Below are 20,144 nucleotides of genomic sequence, written 5' to 3' on the forward strand. Positions count from 1 at the left end.
GACTCGGGCAGTTAACAGTACCGACCTTTCACAAAACAATATCAATTTCCACTTTGTTCAAAACATCAAATCAGTTGCTTGCACTGTATTCCACAGGTCTCACACACACACACACACACACACTGGCAAGTACCTGAGGCTGTTCTGCAACTCAAGCACTGTCTCTCATACATCTTCTGGACTGTCTCTAGAGAATGACACACGTAGGCGATATGACTCGAGCTACGGCGCAAGACGTAAGATTCTTCAGACCAACTAGAGTCTGTCCTGTGTTCCACACAGGACTACCAGCCATCGACTAGAGTTCACACTGTCCTCACATGAACCCCTCATCTTTCCTCAGGAGAACATAATCTCCCCAGGATTATCTGCCCACAGGAGAAAACTACATTCCTATAAACGCCAAGGCTCTACATACCCGAGATATCCACTGGAGAACACCACCTCTCCACACACCCCAGATATCCACTACAGAACACCAGGTCTCTATACACCCAAGCCGTAGCTACAAAAAAAAAAAAAAAAATCCCATCGGTAGTTTCTGACAGACAGATTTAACCCCATTCCTCGTGTGTTCGCTACCTCGTGAGTTTCCCCGAGTAGCCAGACTAAATGATCACAACCCACACTAACACTCGTATATCAACTATGACAAAATACAAATCATTCCTAAGGATAATGTCGTGGAAGGTGACTCTAAGGGATGGGAGGAGGGGACTCTAAATCCTCTCCCCCTGTTTTGATTTCCAAAAGAAGGAACAGAGAAGGGAGACAAGTGAGGATTTCTCCCTCTAAGGCTTAGACCTCTGTTCTTGACACTACCTCGCTAACAAGGGATATGGCGAATATTGATAAAAAAGATAAAAAACACATACATATATACTTCCCACGCATTCCTCACGTGTCGTAGAAGGCGACTAAAGGGGAGGGGAGCGGGTGCTAGAAAACCTCCCCTCCTTGTATTTCAACTTTCTAAAAGGGGAAACAGAAGAAGGAGTCATGCGAGGAGTGCTCATCCTCCTCGAAGGCTCAGATTACGGTGTTTGAATGTGTGTGGATGTAACCAAGATGAGAAAAAAGGAGAGATAGGTAGTACCTTTGAGGAAAGAAACCTGGACGTTTTGGGTCTGAGTGAAACGAAGCTCAAGGGTAAAGGGAAAGAGTGGTTTAGGAATGTTTTTTGGAGTAAAGTCAGGGGTTGGTGAGAGGACAAGAGCAAGGGAAGGAGTAGCACTACTTCTGAAACAGGAGTAGTGGGAGTATGTGATAGAGTGTAAGAAAGTAAAATCTAGATTGATATGGGTAAAATTGAAAGAGGATGGAGAGAGATGATTGACTATTGGTGCATATGCACCTTGGCATAAGAAAGATCATGAGAGGCAAGTGTTTTGGGAGCAGTTGAGTGAGTGTTAGCAGTTCAGGGAATAATTGATGTACATGGGGCGTTCAGTGTTGTAAATGGAAATGATGAAGAGCTTGTCAATTTGTGTGCTGAAAAAGGACAGGTGATTGGGAATACCTGGTTTAAAAAGAGAGATTTACATAAGTGTACGTATGTAAGTAGGAAAGATGGCCCGAGAGCGTTATTGGATTACGTGTTAATTGATAGGCACGTGAAAGAGAGACTTTTGGATGTTATGTGCTGAAAGGTGCAACTGGAGGGATGTCTGATCATTATCTAGTGGAGGCGAAGATATGTAGAGGTTTTCAGAAAAGAAGAGAGAATGTTGGGGTTAAGAGAGTGGTGAGTGCAAGTGATTTTGGGAAGGAGACTTGTGTGAGGAAGTACTAGGAAGACTGCAAAATGGAAAAAGTGAGAGTAAAGGTCGTAAGGGGAGTGGGGGAGGAATGGAATGTATTCAGGGAAGCAGTGATGGCTTGCGCAAAAGGTGCTTGTGTTATGAGAAGCGAGGGAGGTGGGCAGATTAGAAAGGGTAGTGAGTGGTGGGATGAAGAAGTAAGATTATTAGTGAAAGAGAAAAGAGAGACCTTTGGACCATCTTTGCAGGGAAATAGTGCAAATGACTGGGAGATGTATAAAAGAAAGAGGCAGGAGGTCAAGAGAAAGGTGCAAGTGGTGAAAAGAGGGCAAATGAGATTTGGGGTAAAAGAGTATCATTGAATTTTAGGGAGAATAAAAAGATGTTCTGGAAGGAGGTAAATAAAGTGCGTAAGACAAGGGAGCAAATGGGAACTTCAGTGAAGGGCGCAAATGGGGAGGTGATAACAAGTAGTGGTGATGTGAGAAGGAGATGGAGTGAGTATTTTGAAGGTTTGTTGAATGTGTTGGATGATAGAGTGGCAGATATAGGGTGTTTTGGTCGAGGTGGTGTGCAAAGTGAGAGGGTTAGGGAAAATGATTTGGTAAACAGAGAAGGGGTAGTAAAAGCTTTGCGGAAGATGAAAGCCGGCAAGGCAGCAGGTTTGGATGGTATTGCAGTGGAATTTATCAAAAAAGGGGGTGACTGTATTGTTGACTGGTTGGCAAGGTTATTTAATGTATGTATGACTCATGGAGAGGTGCCTGAGGATGGGCGGAATGCGTGCATAGTGCCATTGTACAAAGGCAAAGGGGATAAAAGCGAGTGCTCAAATTACAGAGGTACAAGTTTGTTGAGTATTCCTGGGAAATCATATGAGAGGGTATTGATTGAAAGGGTAAAAGCATGTATAGAGCATCAGATTGGGGAAAAGCGGTGTGGTTTCTGAAGTGGTACAGGATGTGTGGATCAGGCGTTTGCTTTGAAGAATGTATGCGAGAAGTACTTAGAAAAGCAAATGGATTTGTATTTAGCATTTATGTATCTGGAGAAGACATATGATAAGAGTTGGCAGAGATGCTCTGTGGAAAGTATTAAGAATGTATGGTGTGGGAGGCAAGTTGCTAGAAGCAGTGAAAAGTTTTTATCGAGGATGCAAGACATGTTTACGAGTAGGAAGAAAGGAAAGCGATTGATTCTCAGTTAATGTCGGTTTTCGGCAGGGTTGCGTGATGTCTTCATGGTTGTTTAATTTGTTTATGGATGGGGTTGTTAGGAAGGTGAATGCAGTTTTGGAGAGATGAGCAATTTGCAGTCTGTTGTGGATGACAGGGCTTGGGAAGCGAGTCAGTCGTTGTTAGCTGATGATACGGTGCTGGTGGCTGATTCGTGTGAGAAACTGCAGAAGCTGGTGACTGAGTTTGGTAAAGTGTGTGAAAGTAGAAAGCTGAGAGTGAATGTGAATAAGGGCAAGGTTATTAGGTACAGTAGGGTTAAGGGACAAGTCAACTGGGAGGCAAGTTTGAATGAAGAAAAACTGGAGGGAGTGAAGTGTTCTAGATATCTGGGAGTGGATTTCGCAGCGGATGGAACCATGGAAGTGGAAGTGAGTCTCAGGGTTGGGGAGGGGCGAAAGTTCTGGGAGCGTTGAAAAATGTGTGGAATTCGAGAACATTATCTCAGATAGCAAAATTGGGTATGTTTGAAGGAATAGTGGTTCCAACAATGTTATATGGTTGCGAGGCGTGAGCTATGGATAGGGTTTTGGGGAGGAGGGTGGATGTGCTGGAAATCAGATGTTTGAGGACACTGTGTGGTGTGAGGTGGTTTGATCGAGTCAGTAATGTAAGGGTAAGAGAGATATGTGGAAATAAAAAGAGCGTGGTTGAGAGAGCAGAAGAGGGTGTTTTGAAATGGTTTGGGCACATGGAGAGAATGAGTGAGGAAAGATTGACCAAGAGGATATATATGTCGGAGGTGGAGGGAACGAGGAGAAGTGGGAGACCAAATTGGAGGTGGAAGATGGAGTGAAAAAGATTTTGTGTGATCGGGGCCTGAACATGCAGGAGGGTGAAAGGAGGGCAAGGAATAGAGTGAATTGGATCGATGTGGTATACCGGGGTTGACGTGCTGTCAGTGGATTGAATCAGGGCATGTGAAGCGTCTGGGGTAAACCATGGAAAGCTGTGTAGGTATGTATATTTGCGTGTGTGGACGTATGTATATACATGTGTATGGGGTTGGGTTGGGCCATTTGTTTCGTCTGTTTCCTTGCGCTACCTCACAAACACGGGAGATAGCGGCAAAAAAAAAAAAAAAAGGTATTAAGAATATATGGTGTGGGAGGCAAGTTGTTAGAAGCAGTGAAAAGTTTTTATCGAGGATGTAAGGCATGTGTACGTGTAGGAAGAGAGGAAAGTGATTGGTTCTCAGTGAATGTAGGTTTGCGGCAGGGGTGTGTGATGTCTCCATGGTTGTTTAATTTGTTTATGGATGGGGTTGTTAGGGAGGTGAATGCAAGAGTTTTGGAAAGAGGAGCAAGTATGAAGTCTGTTGGGATGAGAGAGCTTGGGAAGTGAGTCAGTTGTTGTTCGCTGATGATACAGCGCTGGTGGCTGATTCATTAGAGAAACTGCAGAAGCTGGTGACTGAGTTTGGTAAAGTGTGTGAAAGAAGAAAGTTAAGAGTAAATGTGAATAAGAGCAAGGTTATTAGGTACAGTAGGGTTGAGGGTCAAGTCACTTGGGAGGTGAGTTTGAATGGAGAAAAACTGGAAGTGATATATATATATATATATATATATATATATATATATATATATATATATATATATATATATATATATATATATATATATCCAAATCTTAGTTTATTGAGAATGTTTTATTAGGATAGAATGCAGATCAAGTGAGAGGAGGAGGAGCAGGTTGAAGGCTGTGTAGCAATGTGGCATTGAGGAAAAAAAATGTAGGAGACAGCAAATAACCCTGAGGGACACCGTTGTTAATGGAGAAAGGGAAAGAGGCTTATCCATCGAGAACCTCGGAGACAGATCGGCCAGATAGGATGGCGGATATAAGGAAACAAAGGGAGGGAGATACACGAGGCCTCATTGCTTTCAAAAGCTTTCGATATATGAATCCCAAGTACGTGGGATTCTGTAAAAATCTTTAAGGAATAATGACCAGACATTAGCAAGTTAGGAATGGATATTACTAGTGGATCTCGCCATAAGGACTCCGTACTGGTGATCAGAGACTGCGAGATTCAAGATGTGCGAGGATCTGGGAATTTTGGAGGGATTTAAAGACTTTAGAAATGGTAGAAACTGAAGCAACAGCACGATAGCTAGATGGGTTAGAACATATATCAAAATCTTGGAGAATGAGTAACTTGACGGTAAATTTCTATTCCTGAATTAAACAGACTATAGCCTTACATATTATGTGACCAGACTGTATCCAAAGGTGATAAGTTATAGTGGGTACGGACCAATATATGAACCATGATGATCTCCAGATTTCTCGTACATATACCCTTATATAAGAGTCTACCATAAAAAATTCCAATTTTCTATGTATAGTTCAACAAAGAAAACAAAAATTAAAGCTATAACTATAATAGTTTTTTGCAGCCGTCATTCTTGTTGGTAATTCAGATAATTTGTATAGAAATCTACATAAACACGTTATTGTACGTATACACATACACAGATGAATATAATAAGAATATGTTATTGACAGAGATACCGACGCTGACTTTAACGTGGGTGTAGCGCTCGGCGGTGTGCAGGCCGCCGCTCACGGGGTCTGGGTGGCTATGAACGGCATCCTCCTACCCTGGGATAGAGTGGATCGTGACGACACGGGCCAGTTCGTACCACGACGACGTCAACTCCCAGTCACCGTCTAGCTGACTGTCATCTATCTAGCACCGTCGCCGTCTATATGAATGACCGTCTAATCACCTGTTACTACTTCCCCGTCACAATCAGACTATCCTCTGTCTCCTGTCTCTAACAGACCCTCCAATTGTCTTAGCGTACCTCCCCCTCAGCAAGTAACCGTCAATTGGTTGAATAACGAATCATTTGAATCATTGCTGATCGCTCCTCGTCATCGACCCTCCGTGCCACACAGGTGTCAGTACCGATATTTTATCATATTGTAAATGATGAGTGATGGACAATGATGGACAATATGAGCAACAGAAGTTAAGTGAACAAACGTGTTTTATTGATTCTAGTTCTAACGCTACAAAGTTGGGACTCCTGAAGGATGTTGTAGTTCATCAAGATTGAACGTCGTAAATATCTTTAATGTCTATGACGTAACTTATTGAAGGCAAGAACGTTTTTTTTTTTTTAGGTTTGTGTTGGTCCTTCAGGCATAAAAATTCATTATAAGTGTAAAATGTATCATAGCAATACGCCATATCGAGAGACGTTGTATTACACAACATTAGAAAACTTATGAAAATTAGGAGTTTTTACCCACAATTTATCGGAAGAAAATCAAATATGTATATAAAAGTCCAGAGATAATGTTCCAACATCGAGTAGTCTTTATAATGTATAACTTTGTAATAAAGATCACTTTACTTCTATGTCTTTTATAATCACTTCACACAGATGTACTTTCAAGTATCACCCTTCTTTTAAACATCCAACATTTCAACCTTACATCAGAATTTTAAGTTACCCCATCAATGTAATTCTAATTTTCTTCCGTGCCTACAATACGTCATGTAAACAAGGATCTCATGGGGCCCTTGTGTAGGTGGCAGGTTTCAGACAGCAGCCACCTGGGGAAGTACAGTCAGTACTACCGTCCTGACTTAGGATTGCTGACGTGATGCCCAGGACCATCTTACATCCTCCGTGTCTGTAAGCTGTAGACAGCATCCGCTTAAGGAAGCACTACAACCATCCACAACCTTACGTGTTAGGATCTCTTATCTTACTTTCTCACTACCCCTTTATCTTACATGGTTTCCCTTCCCCTCTCACTATTCTTATCAATAAAATCATCAGATATCCACATGAGAGAATTCGACAAGTTTTTGCCCCAGTTTCTGGCAAGGGGTACGGAGAATTCCACGACTCACACTTGTCTCTGCTCCCAGCGAAAGTGAAGACTCGGGCAGTTAACAGTACCGACCTTTCACAAAACAATATCAATTTCCACTTTGTTCTAAACATCAAATCAGTTGCTTGCACTGTATTCCACAGGTCTCACACACACACACACACTGGCAAGTACCTGAGGCTGTTCTGCAACTCAAGCACTGTCTCTCATACATCTTCTGGACTGTCTCTAGAGAATGACACACGTAGGCGATATGACTCGAGCTACGGCGCAAGACGTAAGATTCTTCAGACCAACTAGAGTCTGTCCTGTGTTCCACACAGGACTACCAGCCATCGACTAGAGTTCACACTGTCCTCACATGAACCCCTCATCTTTCCTCAGGAGAACATAATCTCCCCAGGATTATCTGCCCACAGGAGAAAACTACATTCCTATAAACGCCAAGTCTCTACATACCCGAGATATCCACTGGAGAACACCACCTCTCCACACACCCCAGATATCCACTACAGAACACCAGGTCTCTATACACCCAAGCCGTAGCTACAAAAAAAAAAAAAAAAATCCCATCGGTAGTTTCTGACAGACAGACTTAACCCCATTCCTCGTGTGTTCGCTACCTCGTGAGTTTCCCCGAGTAGCCAGACTAAATGATCACAACCCACACTAACACTCGTATATCAACTATGACAAAATACAAATCATTCCTAAGGATAATGTCGTGGAAGGTGACTCTTAAGGGATGGGAGGAGGGGACTCTAAATCCTCTCCCCCTGTTTTGATTTCCAAAAGAAGGAACAGAGAAGGGAGACAAGTGAGGATTTCTCCCTCTAAGGCTTAGATCTCTGTTCTTGACACTACCTCGCTAACAAGGAATATGGCGAATATTGATAAAAAAGATAAAAAACACATACATATATACTTCCCATGCATTCCTCACGTGTCGTAGAAGGCGACTAAAGGGGAGGGGAGCGGGTGCTAGAAAACCTCCCCTCCTTGTATTTCAACTTTCTAAAAGGGGAAACAGAAGAAGGAGTCACGCGAGGAGTGCTCATCCTCCTCGAAGGCTCAGATTACGGTGTTTGAATGTGTGTGGATGTAACCAAGATGAGAAAAAAGGAGAGATAGGTAGTACCTTTGAGGAAAGGAACCTGGACGTTTTGGGTCTGAGTGAAACGAAGCTCAAGGGTAAAGGGAAAGAGTGGTTTAGGAATGTTTTTTGGAGTAAAGTCAGGGGTTGGTGAGAGGACAAGAGCAAGGGAAGGAGTAGCACTACTTCTGAAACAGGAGTAGTGGGAGTATGTGATAGAGTGTAAGAAAGTAAAATCTAGATTGATATGGGTAAAATTGAAAGAGGATGGAGAGAGATGATTGACTATTGGTGCATATGCACCTTGGCATAAGAAAGATCATAAGAGGCAAGTGTTTTGGGAGCAGTTGAGTGAGTTATAGCAGTTGAGGGAATAATTGATGTACATGGGGCGTTCAGTGTTGTAAATGGAAATGATGAAGAGCTTGTCAATTTGTGTGCTGAAAAAGGACAGGTGATTGGGAATACCTGGTTTAAAAAGAGAGATTTACATAAGTGTACGTATGTAAGTAGGAAAGATGGCCCGAGAGCGTTATTGGATTACGTGTTAATTGATAGGCACGTGAAAGAGAGACTTTTGGATGTTATGTGCTGAAAGGTGCAACTGGAGGGATGTCTGATCATTATCTAGTGGAGGCGAAGATATGTAGAGGTTTTCAGAAAAGAAGAGAGAATGTTGGGGTTAAGAGAGTGGTGAGTGCAAGTGATTTTGGGAAGGAGACTTGTGTGAGGAAGTACTAGGAAGACTGCAAAATGGAAAAAGTGAGAGTAAAGGTCGTAAGGGGAGTGGGGGAGGAATGGAATGTATTCAGGGAAGCAGTGATGGCTTGCGCAAAAGATGCTTGTGTTATCAGAAGCGAGGGAGGTGGGCAGATTAGAAAGGGTAGTGAGTGGTGGGATGAAGAAGTAAGATTATTAGTGAAAGAAAAAGAGAGACCTTTGGACCATCTTTGCAGGGAAATAGTGCAAATGACTGGGAGATGTATAAAAGAAAGAGGCAGGAGGTCAAGAGAAAGGTGCAAGTGGTGAAAAAGAGGTCAGATGTTTTGGAAGAAGGTAAATCAAGTGCGTAAAACAAGAGAACAAATGGGAACATCAGTGAAGGGGGCTAATGGGGAGGTAATAAAAAGTAGTGGTGATGTGAGAAGGAGAAGGAGTAAGTATTTTGAGGAATTGTTGAATGTGTTAGATAATAGAGTGGCAGAAATAGGGTGTTTTGGTCGAGGCGTGTGCGAAGTGAGACGGTGAGGGAGAATGATTTGGTAAACAGAAGAGGTAGTAAAAGCTTTGCGGAAGATGAAAGCCGGCAAGGCAGCGGGACTGGTTGGCATCGCAGTGGAATTTATTAAAAAAGGGGTGACTGTGTTCTTGACTGGTTGGTAAGGATATATGATGTATATATGACTCATGGCGAGGCGACTGAGGATTGGCGGAATTCATGCTAGTGCCATTGTACAAAGGCAAAGGGGATAAAAGCGAGTGCTCAAATTACAGAGGTACAAGTTTGTTGAGTATTCCTGGGAAATCATATGAGAGGGTATTGATTGAAAGGGTAAAAGCATGTATAGAGCATCAGATTGGGGAAAAGCGGTGTGGTTTCTGAAGTGGTACAGGATGTGTGGATCAGGCGTTTGCTTTGAAGAATGTATGCGAGAAGTACTTAGAAAAGCAAATGGATTTGTATTTAGCATTTATGTATCTGGAGAAGACATATGATAAGAGTTGGCAGAGATGCTCTGTGGAAAGTATTAAGAATGTATGGTGTGGGAGGCAAGTTGCTAGAAGCAGTGAAAAGTTTTTATCGAGGATGCAAGACATGTTTACGAGTAGGAAGAAAGGAAAGCGATTGATTCTCAGTTAATGTCGGTTTTCGGCAGGGTTGCGTGATGTCTTCATGGTTGTTTAATTTGTTTATGGATGGGTTTGTTAGGAAGGTGAATGCAGTTTTGGAGAGATGAGCAATTTGCAGTCTGTTGTGGATGACAGGGCTTGGGAAGCGAGTCAGTCGTTGTTAGCTGATGATACGGTGCTGGTGGCTGATTCGTGTGAGAAACTGCAGAAGCTGGTGACTGAGTTTGGTAAAGTGTGTGAAAGTAGAAAGCTGAGAGTGAATGTGAATAAGGGCAAGGTTATTAGGTACAGTAGGGTTAAGAGACAAGTCAACTGGGAGGCAAGTTTGAATGAAGAAAAACTGGAGGGAGTGAAGTGTTCTAGATATCTGGGAGTGGATTTCGCAGCGGATGGAACCATGGAAGTGGAAGCGAGTCTCAGGGTTGGGGAGGGGCGAAAGTTCTGGGAGCGTTGAAAAATGTGTGGAATTCGAGAACATTATCTCAGATAGCAAAATTGGGTATGTTTGAAGGAATAGTGGTTCCAACAATGTTATATGGTTGCGAGGCGTGAGCTATGGATAGGGTTTTGGGGAGGAGGGTGGATGTGCTGGAAATCAGATGTTTGAGGACAATATGTGGTGTGTGGTGGTTTGATCGAGTAAGTAATGAAAGGGTAAGAGAGATGTGCGGTAATAAAAAGAGTGTGGTTGAAAGAGGAGAAGAGGGTGTTTTGAAATGGTTTGGTCACTTGGAAAGAATGAGTGAGGAAAGATTGACAAAGAGGATATATGTGTCAGAGGTGGAGGGAACGAGGAGAAGTGGGAGACTAAATTGGAGGTGGAAGGATGGAGTGAAAAAGATTTTGAGCGATCGTGGCCTGAACATGCAGGAGGGTGAAAGGCGTGCAAGGAATAAGAGTGAATTGGAACGATGTGGTATACCGGGGTCGACGTGCTGTCCACTTTGGTCTCCTACTTCTCGTTCCCTCCACCTCCGACACATATATCCTCTTGGTCAATCTTTCCTTACTCTTTCTCTCCGTGTGACCAAACCATTTTAAAACATCCTCTTCTGCTCTCTCAAACACACTCTTTTTATTACCACACATCTCTCATATCCTATTATTACTTACTCGATCAAACCACCTCACACCACATATTGTCCTCAAACATCTCATTTCCAGCACATCCACCCTCCTGCGCACAACTCTATCCATAGCTCACGCCTCGCAACCATATAACATTGTTGGAACCACTATTCCTTCAAGCATACCCATTTTTGCTTTCAGAGATAATGTTCTCTACTTCCACACATTCTTCAAGGCTCCCAGAATTTTCGCCCCCTCCCCCACCCTATGATTCACTTCCGCTTCCATGGTTCCATCCGCTGCCAGATCCACTCCCAGATATCTAAAACACTTCACTTCCTCCAGTTTTTCTCCATTCAAACTTACCTTCCAATTGACTTGACCCTCAACCCTACCTAATAACCTTGCTCTTATTCATATTTACTCTCAATTTTCTTCTTTCACACACTTTACCAAACTGTGTATGTATATATATGAATACGTTGAAATGTATAGGCATGTATATGTGCGTGTGTAGAGTGTATGTATATACATGTGTGTGTGTGTGTGGGTGGGTTGGGCCATTCTTTCGTCTGTTTCCTTGCGCTATCTCACTGACGCGGAAGACAGCGACAAAGTACAATAAATGAAAAATGAATAAAAACAGTCATAGATACAAGGTAACTCACAGTTACTGGAGATGTAGTTATTCAGCAGCTAAGAGAAAATCTCAAGACTCAGGCTAGTACTGTAGCCACCATCACATCTCGTGCAGGGCAACATGCCTCCTGTTCTGCCACACGTTTCATAGCAACGAGTAAAAATACGAGGGAGCACGAACGCATTGCCTGGATCCTCGGGTTGACCTGCTACCCTGAACTTCTGTTGTACTCTGCTTCCGTCCACTTCTGTCTCTACCGTATCCCCTACCTTCAAACTCGTCCATCAATCAGAAACTTTCTCACGTTCCACCTCAGCCAATGACCGGCCTTCCCTCGACCCGCACGCACACAGTTGCCAGGATCCACCGAACTAGCAAACAAGGTTGTTTAAACTATTCCACCGGCTATTTAACTCATTATTGTGCGTACTTCATGAAAAACAAACTATGTATGGATATGTATGTTCTATCATATTGCATTATATTTATAGTATATATGTACCATATTGAATAATTCCGACACCTACCACATCCATCCGGTAACATTGTAACGGAGGTACCTAGTAACAGCATTAGGATCCCAATCCTTACATTTTTACGGAATATAGAGTTGAAATTGAATTGAATCTTAAAGAATATATGATCAATGCAGTGAATAAATTGCAATACGAGAAATATAGGATTAATGTATCTATTTTCATACGTTAGCTCTCGTATGTTGTCATGTAGACGTATGAGACACGAATAGATACATGACGACACTATAATTCTTTGTCCTACCATGATAAGATTGCTGCCTCTCCCCGGGTGATGCCTCGATCTCTGTTGAGCGTATAGCAGAGGTTAGTGTTGCAGAGATGAGGCTATATATCCCCTCATCCTCTCAGGCAAACCCTTCCTCCTGTTCATGGTTCAGCCATTCGTCTTCTGAGGCAGTCGGGGAAGGGACTTCAGCATATCATACGGGGAAATAACACCTCCCTCCAACTCGCATCCATAACACATCTCCACCTAAAATTGCTACAAATGTATAATTTCTTAACAATATCGGTGTTCCTTAGGGATTTGTCTTGTCTTCTACATTCTTCCTACTGTTTCTTTTTGCTAAGAGTTTCTTCTTTTTAACAGTTACTCAAATGTACTCGCACACTACCGATTCAACGTTCCACTCCTGCATTTCTAACAAATCCGCTCCACCATCATCTACTTCGATCTTTGCTTCATCTCGACAATCCTACCACTATATGCTCAGTTTTCGGAAGGCTATCCCATTGAGACCACTCGCACACATGCTACTTTTATTGTCTTTAAAACCGAATGTCTTTCTAGCCCCTTTTCGTACATCCTCCACAGCTTTCCAGTCTGTCCTTGTTGTCCCACTACTAAATATGCATACCAAGTACCACCGTCACAACAAATCTATCTTAGAAACACCACCTTATATAAAGAGCTGAGTCTGCCTCTTAGAAATTGGGAGTCCTATTCAGATGACGAAAATTCTACTCTGTTAGTTATCTGTATTATACAATGGGCTAACTGACAGCATATATTTCATTTAAGACATAACCTAATACGCGATATTTGGTTCCTTTTGCCAATTTAGACTGAGTTCAGGAACTTTATCACTTATCAAGGCCAAAACAAAAAACAAGTGAAAAAAGATATATCATAAAACTCTAAAAAAAAAAGTTATTCTTTTCATTTATGTTTCCCAAACATGAATATCCATATGATGCTCCGAACGTCTTAAATGCACTCTTATCCTACATCTCGCAGGGCTTCGTTTACATACATGCAAAGGGCCATACATGCACAGGGCTATACATGCAGAGGGCCATACATGCAGTGAGGAGAATATATGGCCTTGAAATCAATTCGAACACCTGAGGAAGGTGTTCATTTATCTTAAGAATGTTGGTTATGACTGACGCTGAAGACTTTGTTGACTATGGCAGTCGATGAGTCCGAAGCCCAAATAAACGTCCAATAAGCCTAAATTGATGCAAGTCCCACCACTCCATACTCAGGATTCTTATGGGATTAATTCAATGTACCGATGACATCCGTTTATAATGGTAAGTATTGTGGTATTGTGGAGCGTGGAAGGACCTCTGGTGCTCGAGTCACTGAGCGTCGAGCAGTTTGCACCAGCACCACTTTCGCCATTCTCTTGGGTGAAGGATATCGTCACACACACACACACACACACACACACACACACACACACACACACACACACACAAACATACACACACACACACACACACACACACACACACACACACACACACACACACACACACACACGTATAGCACCACAGTGCATCGTTTTCCTCCTTTTGAAAGCACGATTTTGAACTTTTATGTAATAAATTCGTCATAGTTCAAGTATCTTCATCTCTTTTTTTTTTCATAAGAAGTGTCATTCAGGTTTTTACCATGATACTGTTTTGGTTTTTCGAAGAATGTTCTTTATTTATTGATTTTTTTTTTATATTGTGCCTTATATAGAAATCTGTATTGGGCCAAGAATACTGGATATCATATAAAAAGAATACAAACCAACGTAATAGATGAGGAAGTGTATGGTATCCAACGATGAAAGATTATAACTATAACTTGCGACAGACTTTAAACGAAGAAAATGTAGCTAACATTATTCTGAATCTTCACCTCAGCTGGATTTAGATCAAGTTAGCTGCTTGGTTACCTGGGCTGTGTGTTTATCAGCTACCATGATCAGTAAAGCCATCAAGGTCGAGACAGCCTACACCCAGAGCAATCCTTCAAGACATTCTTCGAGTGTTAAGAATAATCATAAGTCCAGATACATTCTCACTAGGTATATGGCCCTTGGCAATTTGGCACTCCTTGTGGCGCAGGTTAATATATTTGGTAGAGCTATAAACCAGATCGAAGCCATTGTACGTCACGCTTGTGACTAGAAGGTACAAATGCCTCTTTCAGGTTTATCACGTACTCTACACCTTAGTATGCTAAAGAAAGCATTCATTGAGGCGATTGGAGAGTCATGATACAAAAGCCACTGAGAAAAAATCAGTGAGAGAAAGAATGTATTATTTGAGTTGGTGTTTGCTCACAGCAGTGAGTAAGTGCTCTTCGAGGCAGGGGAAAACAACAATGAATTCAGAGTCATCAGTTCTGGAACGTATGGCCTGTTTGAGACGTCACGAAGAAAAGTGGTCATGAGGAGCCTAATGCATGGTTGGCAGGGTTGTGTTGTGTTGTATCCGGCGGGTTCATGAGGGTAATTCATATCAGTGACACCTACCAACATATACTAACTCGAGTGCGTTCATATGCACTATATATTTATAGTGCATATATATAGTGCATATACATAGTGTACGGGTAGGAAGAGAGGAAAGTGATTGGTTCTCAGTGAATGTAGGTTTGCGGCAGGGGTGTGTGATGTCTCCATGGTTGTTTAATTTGTTTATGGATGGGGTTGTTAGGGAGATGAATGCAAGAGTTTTGGAAAGAGGGGCAAGTATCCAGTCTGTTGTGGATGAGAGAGCTTGGAAAGTGAGTCAGTTGTTGTTCGCTGATGATACAGCGATGGTGGCTGATTCATGTGAGAAACTGCAGAAGTTGGTGACTGAGTTTGTAAAGTGTGTGAAAGAAGAAAGTTAAGAGTAAATGTGAATAAGAGCAAGGTTATTAGGTACAGTAGGGTTGAGGGTCAAGTCAATTGGGAGGTAAGTTTGAATGGAGAAAAACTGGAGGAAGCGAAGTGTTTTAGATATCTGGGAGTGGATCTGGCAGCTGATGGAACCATGGAAGCGGAAGTGAATCATAGGGTGGGGAAGGGGGCGAAACTTCCGGGAGCCTTGAAGAATGCGTGGAAGTCGAGAATATTATCTTGGAAAGCAAAAATGGGTATGTTTGAAGGAATAGTGGTTCCAACAATGTTGTATGGTTGCAAGGCGTGGGCTATGGATAGAGTAGTGCGCAGGAGGGTGGATGTGCTGGAAATGAAATGTTTGAGGACAATATGTGGTGTGAGGTGGTTTGATAGAGTAAGTTATGTAAGGGTAAGAGAGATGTGTGGAAATAAAAAGAGTGTGGTTGAGAGAGCAGAAGAGGGTGTTTTGAAATGGTTTGGTCACATGGAGAGAATGAGTGAGGAAAGATTGACCAAGAGGATATATGCGTCAGAGGTGGAGGGAACGAGGAGAAGTGGGAGACCAAATCGGAGGTGGAAAGATGGAGTGAAAAAGATTTTGAGTGATCGGGGCCTGAACATGCAGGAGGGTGAAAGGCGTGCAAGGAATAGAGTGAATTGGAACGATGTGGTATACCGGGGTCGACGTGCTGTCAATGGATTGAACCAGGGCATGTGAAGCGTCTGGGGTAAACCATGGAAAGTTGTGTGGGGCCTGGATGTGGAAAGGGAGCTGTGGTTTCGGTGCATTATTACATGACAGCTAGAGACTGAGTGTGAACGAGTGTGGCCTTTGTTGTCTTTTCCTAGCGCTACCTCGCTTACCAGAGGGGGGAGGGGGTTGTTATTCCATGTGTGGCGGGGTGGCGATGGGAATAAATAAAGGCAGACAGTATGAATTATGTACATGTGTATATATGTATATGTCTGTGTGTGTATATTTATGTGTACATTGAGATGTATAGGTATGTATATTTGCGTGTGTGGACGTGTATGTATATACATGTGTATGTGGGTGGGTTGGGCCATTCTTTCGTCTGTTTCCTTGCGCTATATATATATATATATATATATATATATATATATATATATATATATATATATATATATATATATATATATATATATATATATATATATATATATATATTCTTTTTTTTCTTCTTTTTTTTCATACATGTTCACCAATTCCCGCGTTAGTGAGGTAGCATTAAGAACAAAGGACAGAGCCCTAGGAGGAATATCCTCACTTGGACCCCTGTTCTGTTCCTTTTGAATATTGGTGTTACATTAGCAAACTTCCAATCCTCTGGACTTTTCTTGCAAGTGACATACTGAAAAGGGCGGTCAAGAGTTTAACTACCTCCACTCTACCTCAGGCACCAGACATTGTCTCACAAGGGTGGCAGAGGAGCACTATACCTCAAACACCAACGAGTACGTCGCTATAGTACTGCACGAACCCTCCGCCCTGATCAGGCGCCACTCTCGACCCACCGTTCTGTAGCCCGATGGAAGGGGCGTCTGTTCAGTGTGTGTGTGTGTGTGTGTGTGTGTGTGAGGGTGTGGTATAAAAGCTGGGTGTTCTGTGGTTACCTGCAGCACTCGGCGAACCACCTGCAGCTGCTGACACAGCGTCTTGACCTTGTCATAAGTGGTAAGTGCACCTGGGCCACGGTGTTGCTCACTCTCACACACACGACTCACGGTGAACTGAGTGTTGGAGGTGTTTTGGTGGGTGGGCTAACCATCAGCTTTTAAAGACTTCAGATATTCGGTAACTTCATCTGTGTTATACTTAGAAGTTCAAAAAAAAAAACATGTTGACGCTGTAATATATAGTTTTTAAATCTAATATTTGTGAGAAAAAAACGTGAGCTGAATTAAGTGCACATGTATCTCAGACAGAAATCTATCTATAATCACTATTCCAACCATTAAAATTACTGTCAAACTGCACTTAAATGATTCCATTCACAGGATGGCATTCATTGGTAAAAATAATTCTTCAGTATAAGATAAGATGGTAGTGGTTTCCTGTTACGGGAACAGAGGCATTCTTCTCCATCATTACAGTTTCGAATCCATGAAAACGCGACCAAGACTTAACGATGACTTGAGCCATCGCTGTGGGTATGTGGACCACCAGCATTACGTACCTTTCCATCACACACACACACACACACACACACACACACACACTTATCACAGCCATTTTGCTCTCAACTTCCCCCAGACCAACAGATCTTCACCCAGAGGAGCAACGTCTTGAAGATGTGGGGAAGGTTGCTAGTATTGGCGTGCGCTGGCTGGGAGGTGTGGTCAGCGATCACTACCAACAGCGCGCTCTTCGTCAGCGGCCCAGCGTATAAGAACATCTTCCCCAGAGGACTCCAAAAATATTACCTGATCTCAAAGAAGGAAATGATTAGCAGTAGGTCAGACGCCTTTTACGTCTCTCTCCATTATTTACCAAAAAGATTTTTTAGAGGACTTCCCATATATATATATATATATATATATATATATATATATATATATATATATATATATATATATATATATATATATATATACATATATATAAACTCCTCACAGTATGCTACTATAATGCAAATGTACAAATGTACAAGGTTTGTGGGAGCCCTATATGATATATCATTCATGTCATCTAAGATAGTCATTTCATGTATGCATCTAGATATGAAAAAGGTTACTGTGGGTCATTTAAATGTTTATCATGAGACAATGAAATATTATCAAGTGTCACTTTTCAAATGTTGTGGATGATAGTTAGGTGTCTCCGTGGGCAGAAAGTATGTCGAGGGAAGAAAGACTACTGGAGTGTAGCCACTTGTGTCTGGCCTCGTCCAAGTGCTCCTCCTTCCTCATTCGGCAAGACTCGCTCACCTGCATCCTCAGCTCCCTCAACCGATGCCAAAACAATAACAGCGTTCTGTTATACTCGCGGGGTGAGTCTGACTGACATTTCTTTTGGAACAAAGACCAGACTACAATCTTTATCAGCAATGTAATTGTATATGGAAACTATATCATCTCTCTCTCTCTCTCTCTCTCTCTCTCTCTCTCTCTCTCTCTCTCTCTCTCTCTCTCTCTCTCTCTCTCTCTCTCTCTCTCTCTCTCCACCTATCTATTCCATATGTTGAAATACATGTTAGGAAATATAACTGTATACATTTCCCTTGAGCTTCACTGACGTGATACTAGAATTAGAAAGAGATTTAAAAGAGCATCTAACCTTGTGACACAGAATCCTTCATTCTCCCCTTGAGGCAACAGGCACCTTCTGACCTTACAGGGAGCTTCTTTTACGAGAGGTTTGCTGGGCGCCGAGCTTCCCCTAGCACATGTTTCTCTACCTGCTTTTCGCATGGAGGTTGTCACTCTTGTGGCCGCCCAAACTGCTGGGGCGACAGATGTCAACACTGTGCTAACCGCTGTTGGGAGACTCCTGCCAACACCAGCGGAGAGACTTTCCTCTGGGGTCGTGGCAAGAGAAATGTCTTCTCCGTCGTTTGTGACGGAGGATGGCAGCTGTTGTGGAGGGCAAGGAAATCGCTACCACGAAATACTCCACCTAATTCCCTGAGGCTGAAGCTGAAGCTTGTGTATGAGGGCGACGTGCATGTGGCGTCTTACTTCGCTTCGGTATACGTCAAGGATAAGCGCCTGAGTGTTGGAGCCTACTTAGGTGGAGAGGCAGGCAACTGGTGGAAGGCGCCCTTCAACGACCGCAAACTGGCCTACAATACTTCTCTCAACTGTCTTCCCTTCTTCAACCCGAGCAGCCACTGCGAGGCCAACAACATCATGAGCCAGGAGGAACAGCAAAGACTCAACAACCGAGTGGTGACGCGAGGTTACGCCTGGCTCACCGGCACCGAGTATTACGACAACCTTAAACTTATAAGAATCGAGATGTGGATGAGGTGTGTTGAGTGCCCGGACATGAAAGACTGATTATGTCAGAATATTCATCTCTGACCACATTTAGACATTGACGTCTGACCTATCTGCAGGGTGGTCTCTTATAGTGCTGTGTGAGGATGTTAGTGTGAGATGAAATGTAAAACACTCACTTTGAAGACGTGCAATACAACCGTAGGATGGTGCACCTAAATGCCACATAGAAGGGATCACTGTACTGTATCTACATGACAGCAGGTGATGGACACCCAGCAAAATGGTGAAGTCTTAGAAGCTTGAGATTATGTGACCCCTCGAGCCATCAGAGGACCACAGTAAGGTCTCAGGTAGCTAACCCCACCAGTAAGATCTGATGACCAGCAACCCTTCCGACTTCTCTCGCCGTCAGGGACGTCACATTTGTCTCCAGGATTTTAGTTTCCACTGTTTATATGTGTGTGTGTGTGTGTGTGTGTGTGTGTGTGTGTGTGTGTGTGTGTGTGTGTGTGTGTGTGAGAGAGAGAGTATTATGTTCAGTGTTTTCAACGTTTTGTAAAATCTAATTCCATTAGTCTGATGATGCCCGAAGAAGGGCGAAAGCTGGCTATGTAAGTTCAGAAAATATAGTCAAAACAGCAGTTAGGAGTATACTGTTCGAGCTTAATCATAAATAATAATGAACGCGATGTTTCGTAATTATAAAGAGTCAAAACGAAATACATACATGTTAATCATGCCATTGTCTCAGATGGAATATGTATCTAAGTACATAAGTATATGTACATGTATACATACGTGTACACTGAACGTCTATCATATACGTTATGGTATCAGCGATGGCATTTATAACCTACTTGCTGATATTCATCACAAAACAGGACTCATTGTATGTGAGGAAGTTTGAGTAAAGATATCCATTCAGAAGAAAAAAAAAAGTTTTCAAAGAATTATTGATATACTGTATTAAGCCACTGTTCCTACATACCTGGATACAGCAAGCCACTATGCTCCCACACATAACAAGGGGTTGGCA

At 42.5% G+C, this 20,144-nt stretch overlaps 1 protein-coding gene across 1 annotated transcript; it reads left to right on the forward strand.

The window, feature by feature from the left end:
* Nucleotides 1–14,234: 14,234 nt before the first annotated feature.
* On the forward strand, nt 14,235–19,938 carry LOC139747360 (uncharacterized). The gene is made up of 4 exons (XM_071659567.1): nt 14,235–14,423; nt 16,787–16,841; nt 17,421–17,618; nt 18,456–19,938. The coding sequence occupies exons 1-4, from the start codon at nt 14,235–14,237 to the stop codon at nt 19,163–19,165; spliced, it is 1,152 nt and encodes a 383-aa protein (XP_071515668.1). The 3' UTR covers nt 19,166–19,938.
* The last annotated feature ends 206 nt before the right edge of the window (nt 19,939–20,144 follow it).

This window comes from Panulirus ornatus, chromosome 68, assembly GCF_036320965.1.
Source record: "Panulirus ornatus isolate Po-2019 chromosome 68, ASM3632096v1, whole genome shotgun sequence".
In the NCBI taxonomy this organism is placed as follows: Eukaryota; Metazoa; Arthropoda; class Malacostraca; order Decapoda; family Palinuridae; genus Panulirus; species Panulirus ornatus.

What these genes read in the sequence shown, in the direction of transcription:
- LOC139747360 (XM_071659567.1), top strand. Translation starts at nt 14,235, where the DNA reads ATGATCAGTAAAGCCATCAAGGTCGAGACAGCCTACACCCAGAGCAAT. An exon ending in TAAACCAGATCGAAGCCATT is followed by an intron (nt 14,424 to 16,786) that starts GTACGTCACGCT and finishes GGTTACCTGCAG; the next exon opens with CACTCGGCGAACCACCTGCA. An exon ending in AAAGAAGGAAATGATTAGCA is followed by an intron (nt 17,619 to 18,455) that starts GTAGGTCAGACG and finishes CTTGTGACACAG; the next exon opens with AATCCTTCATTCTCCCCTTG.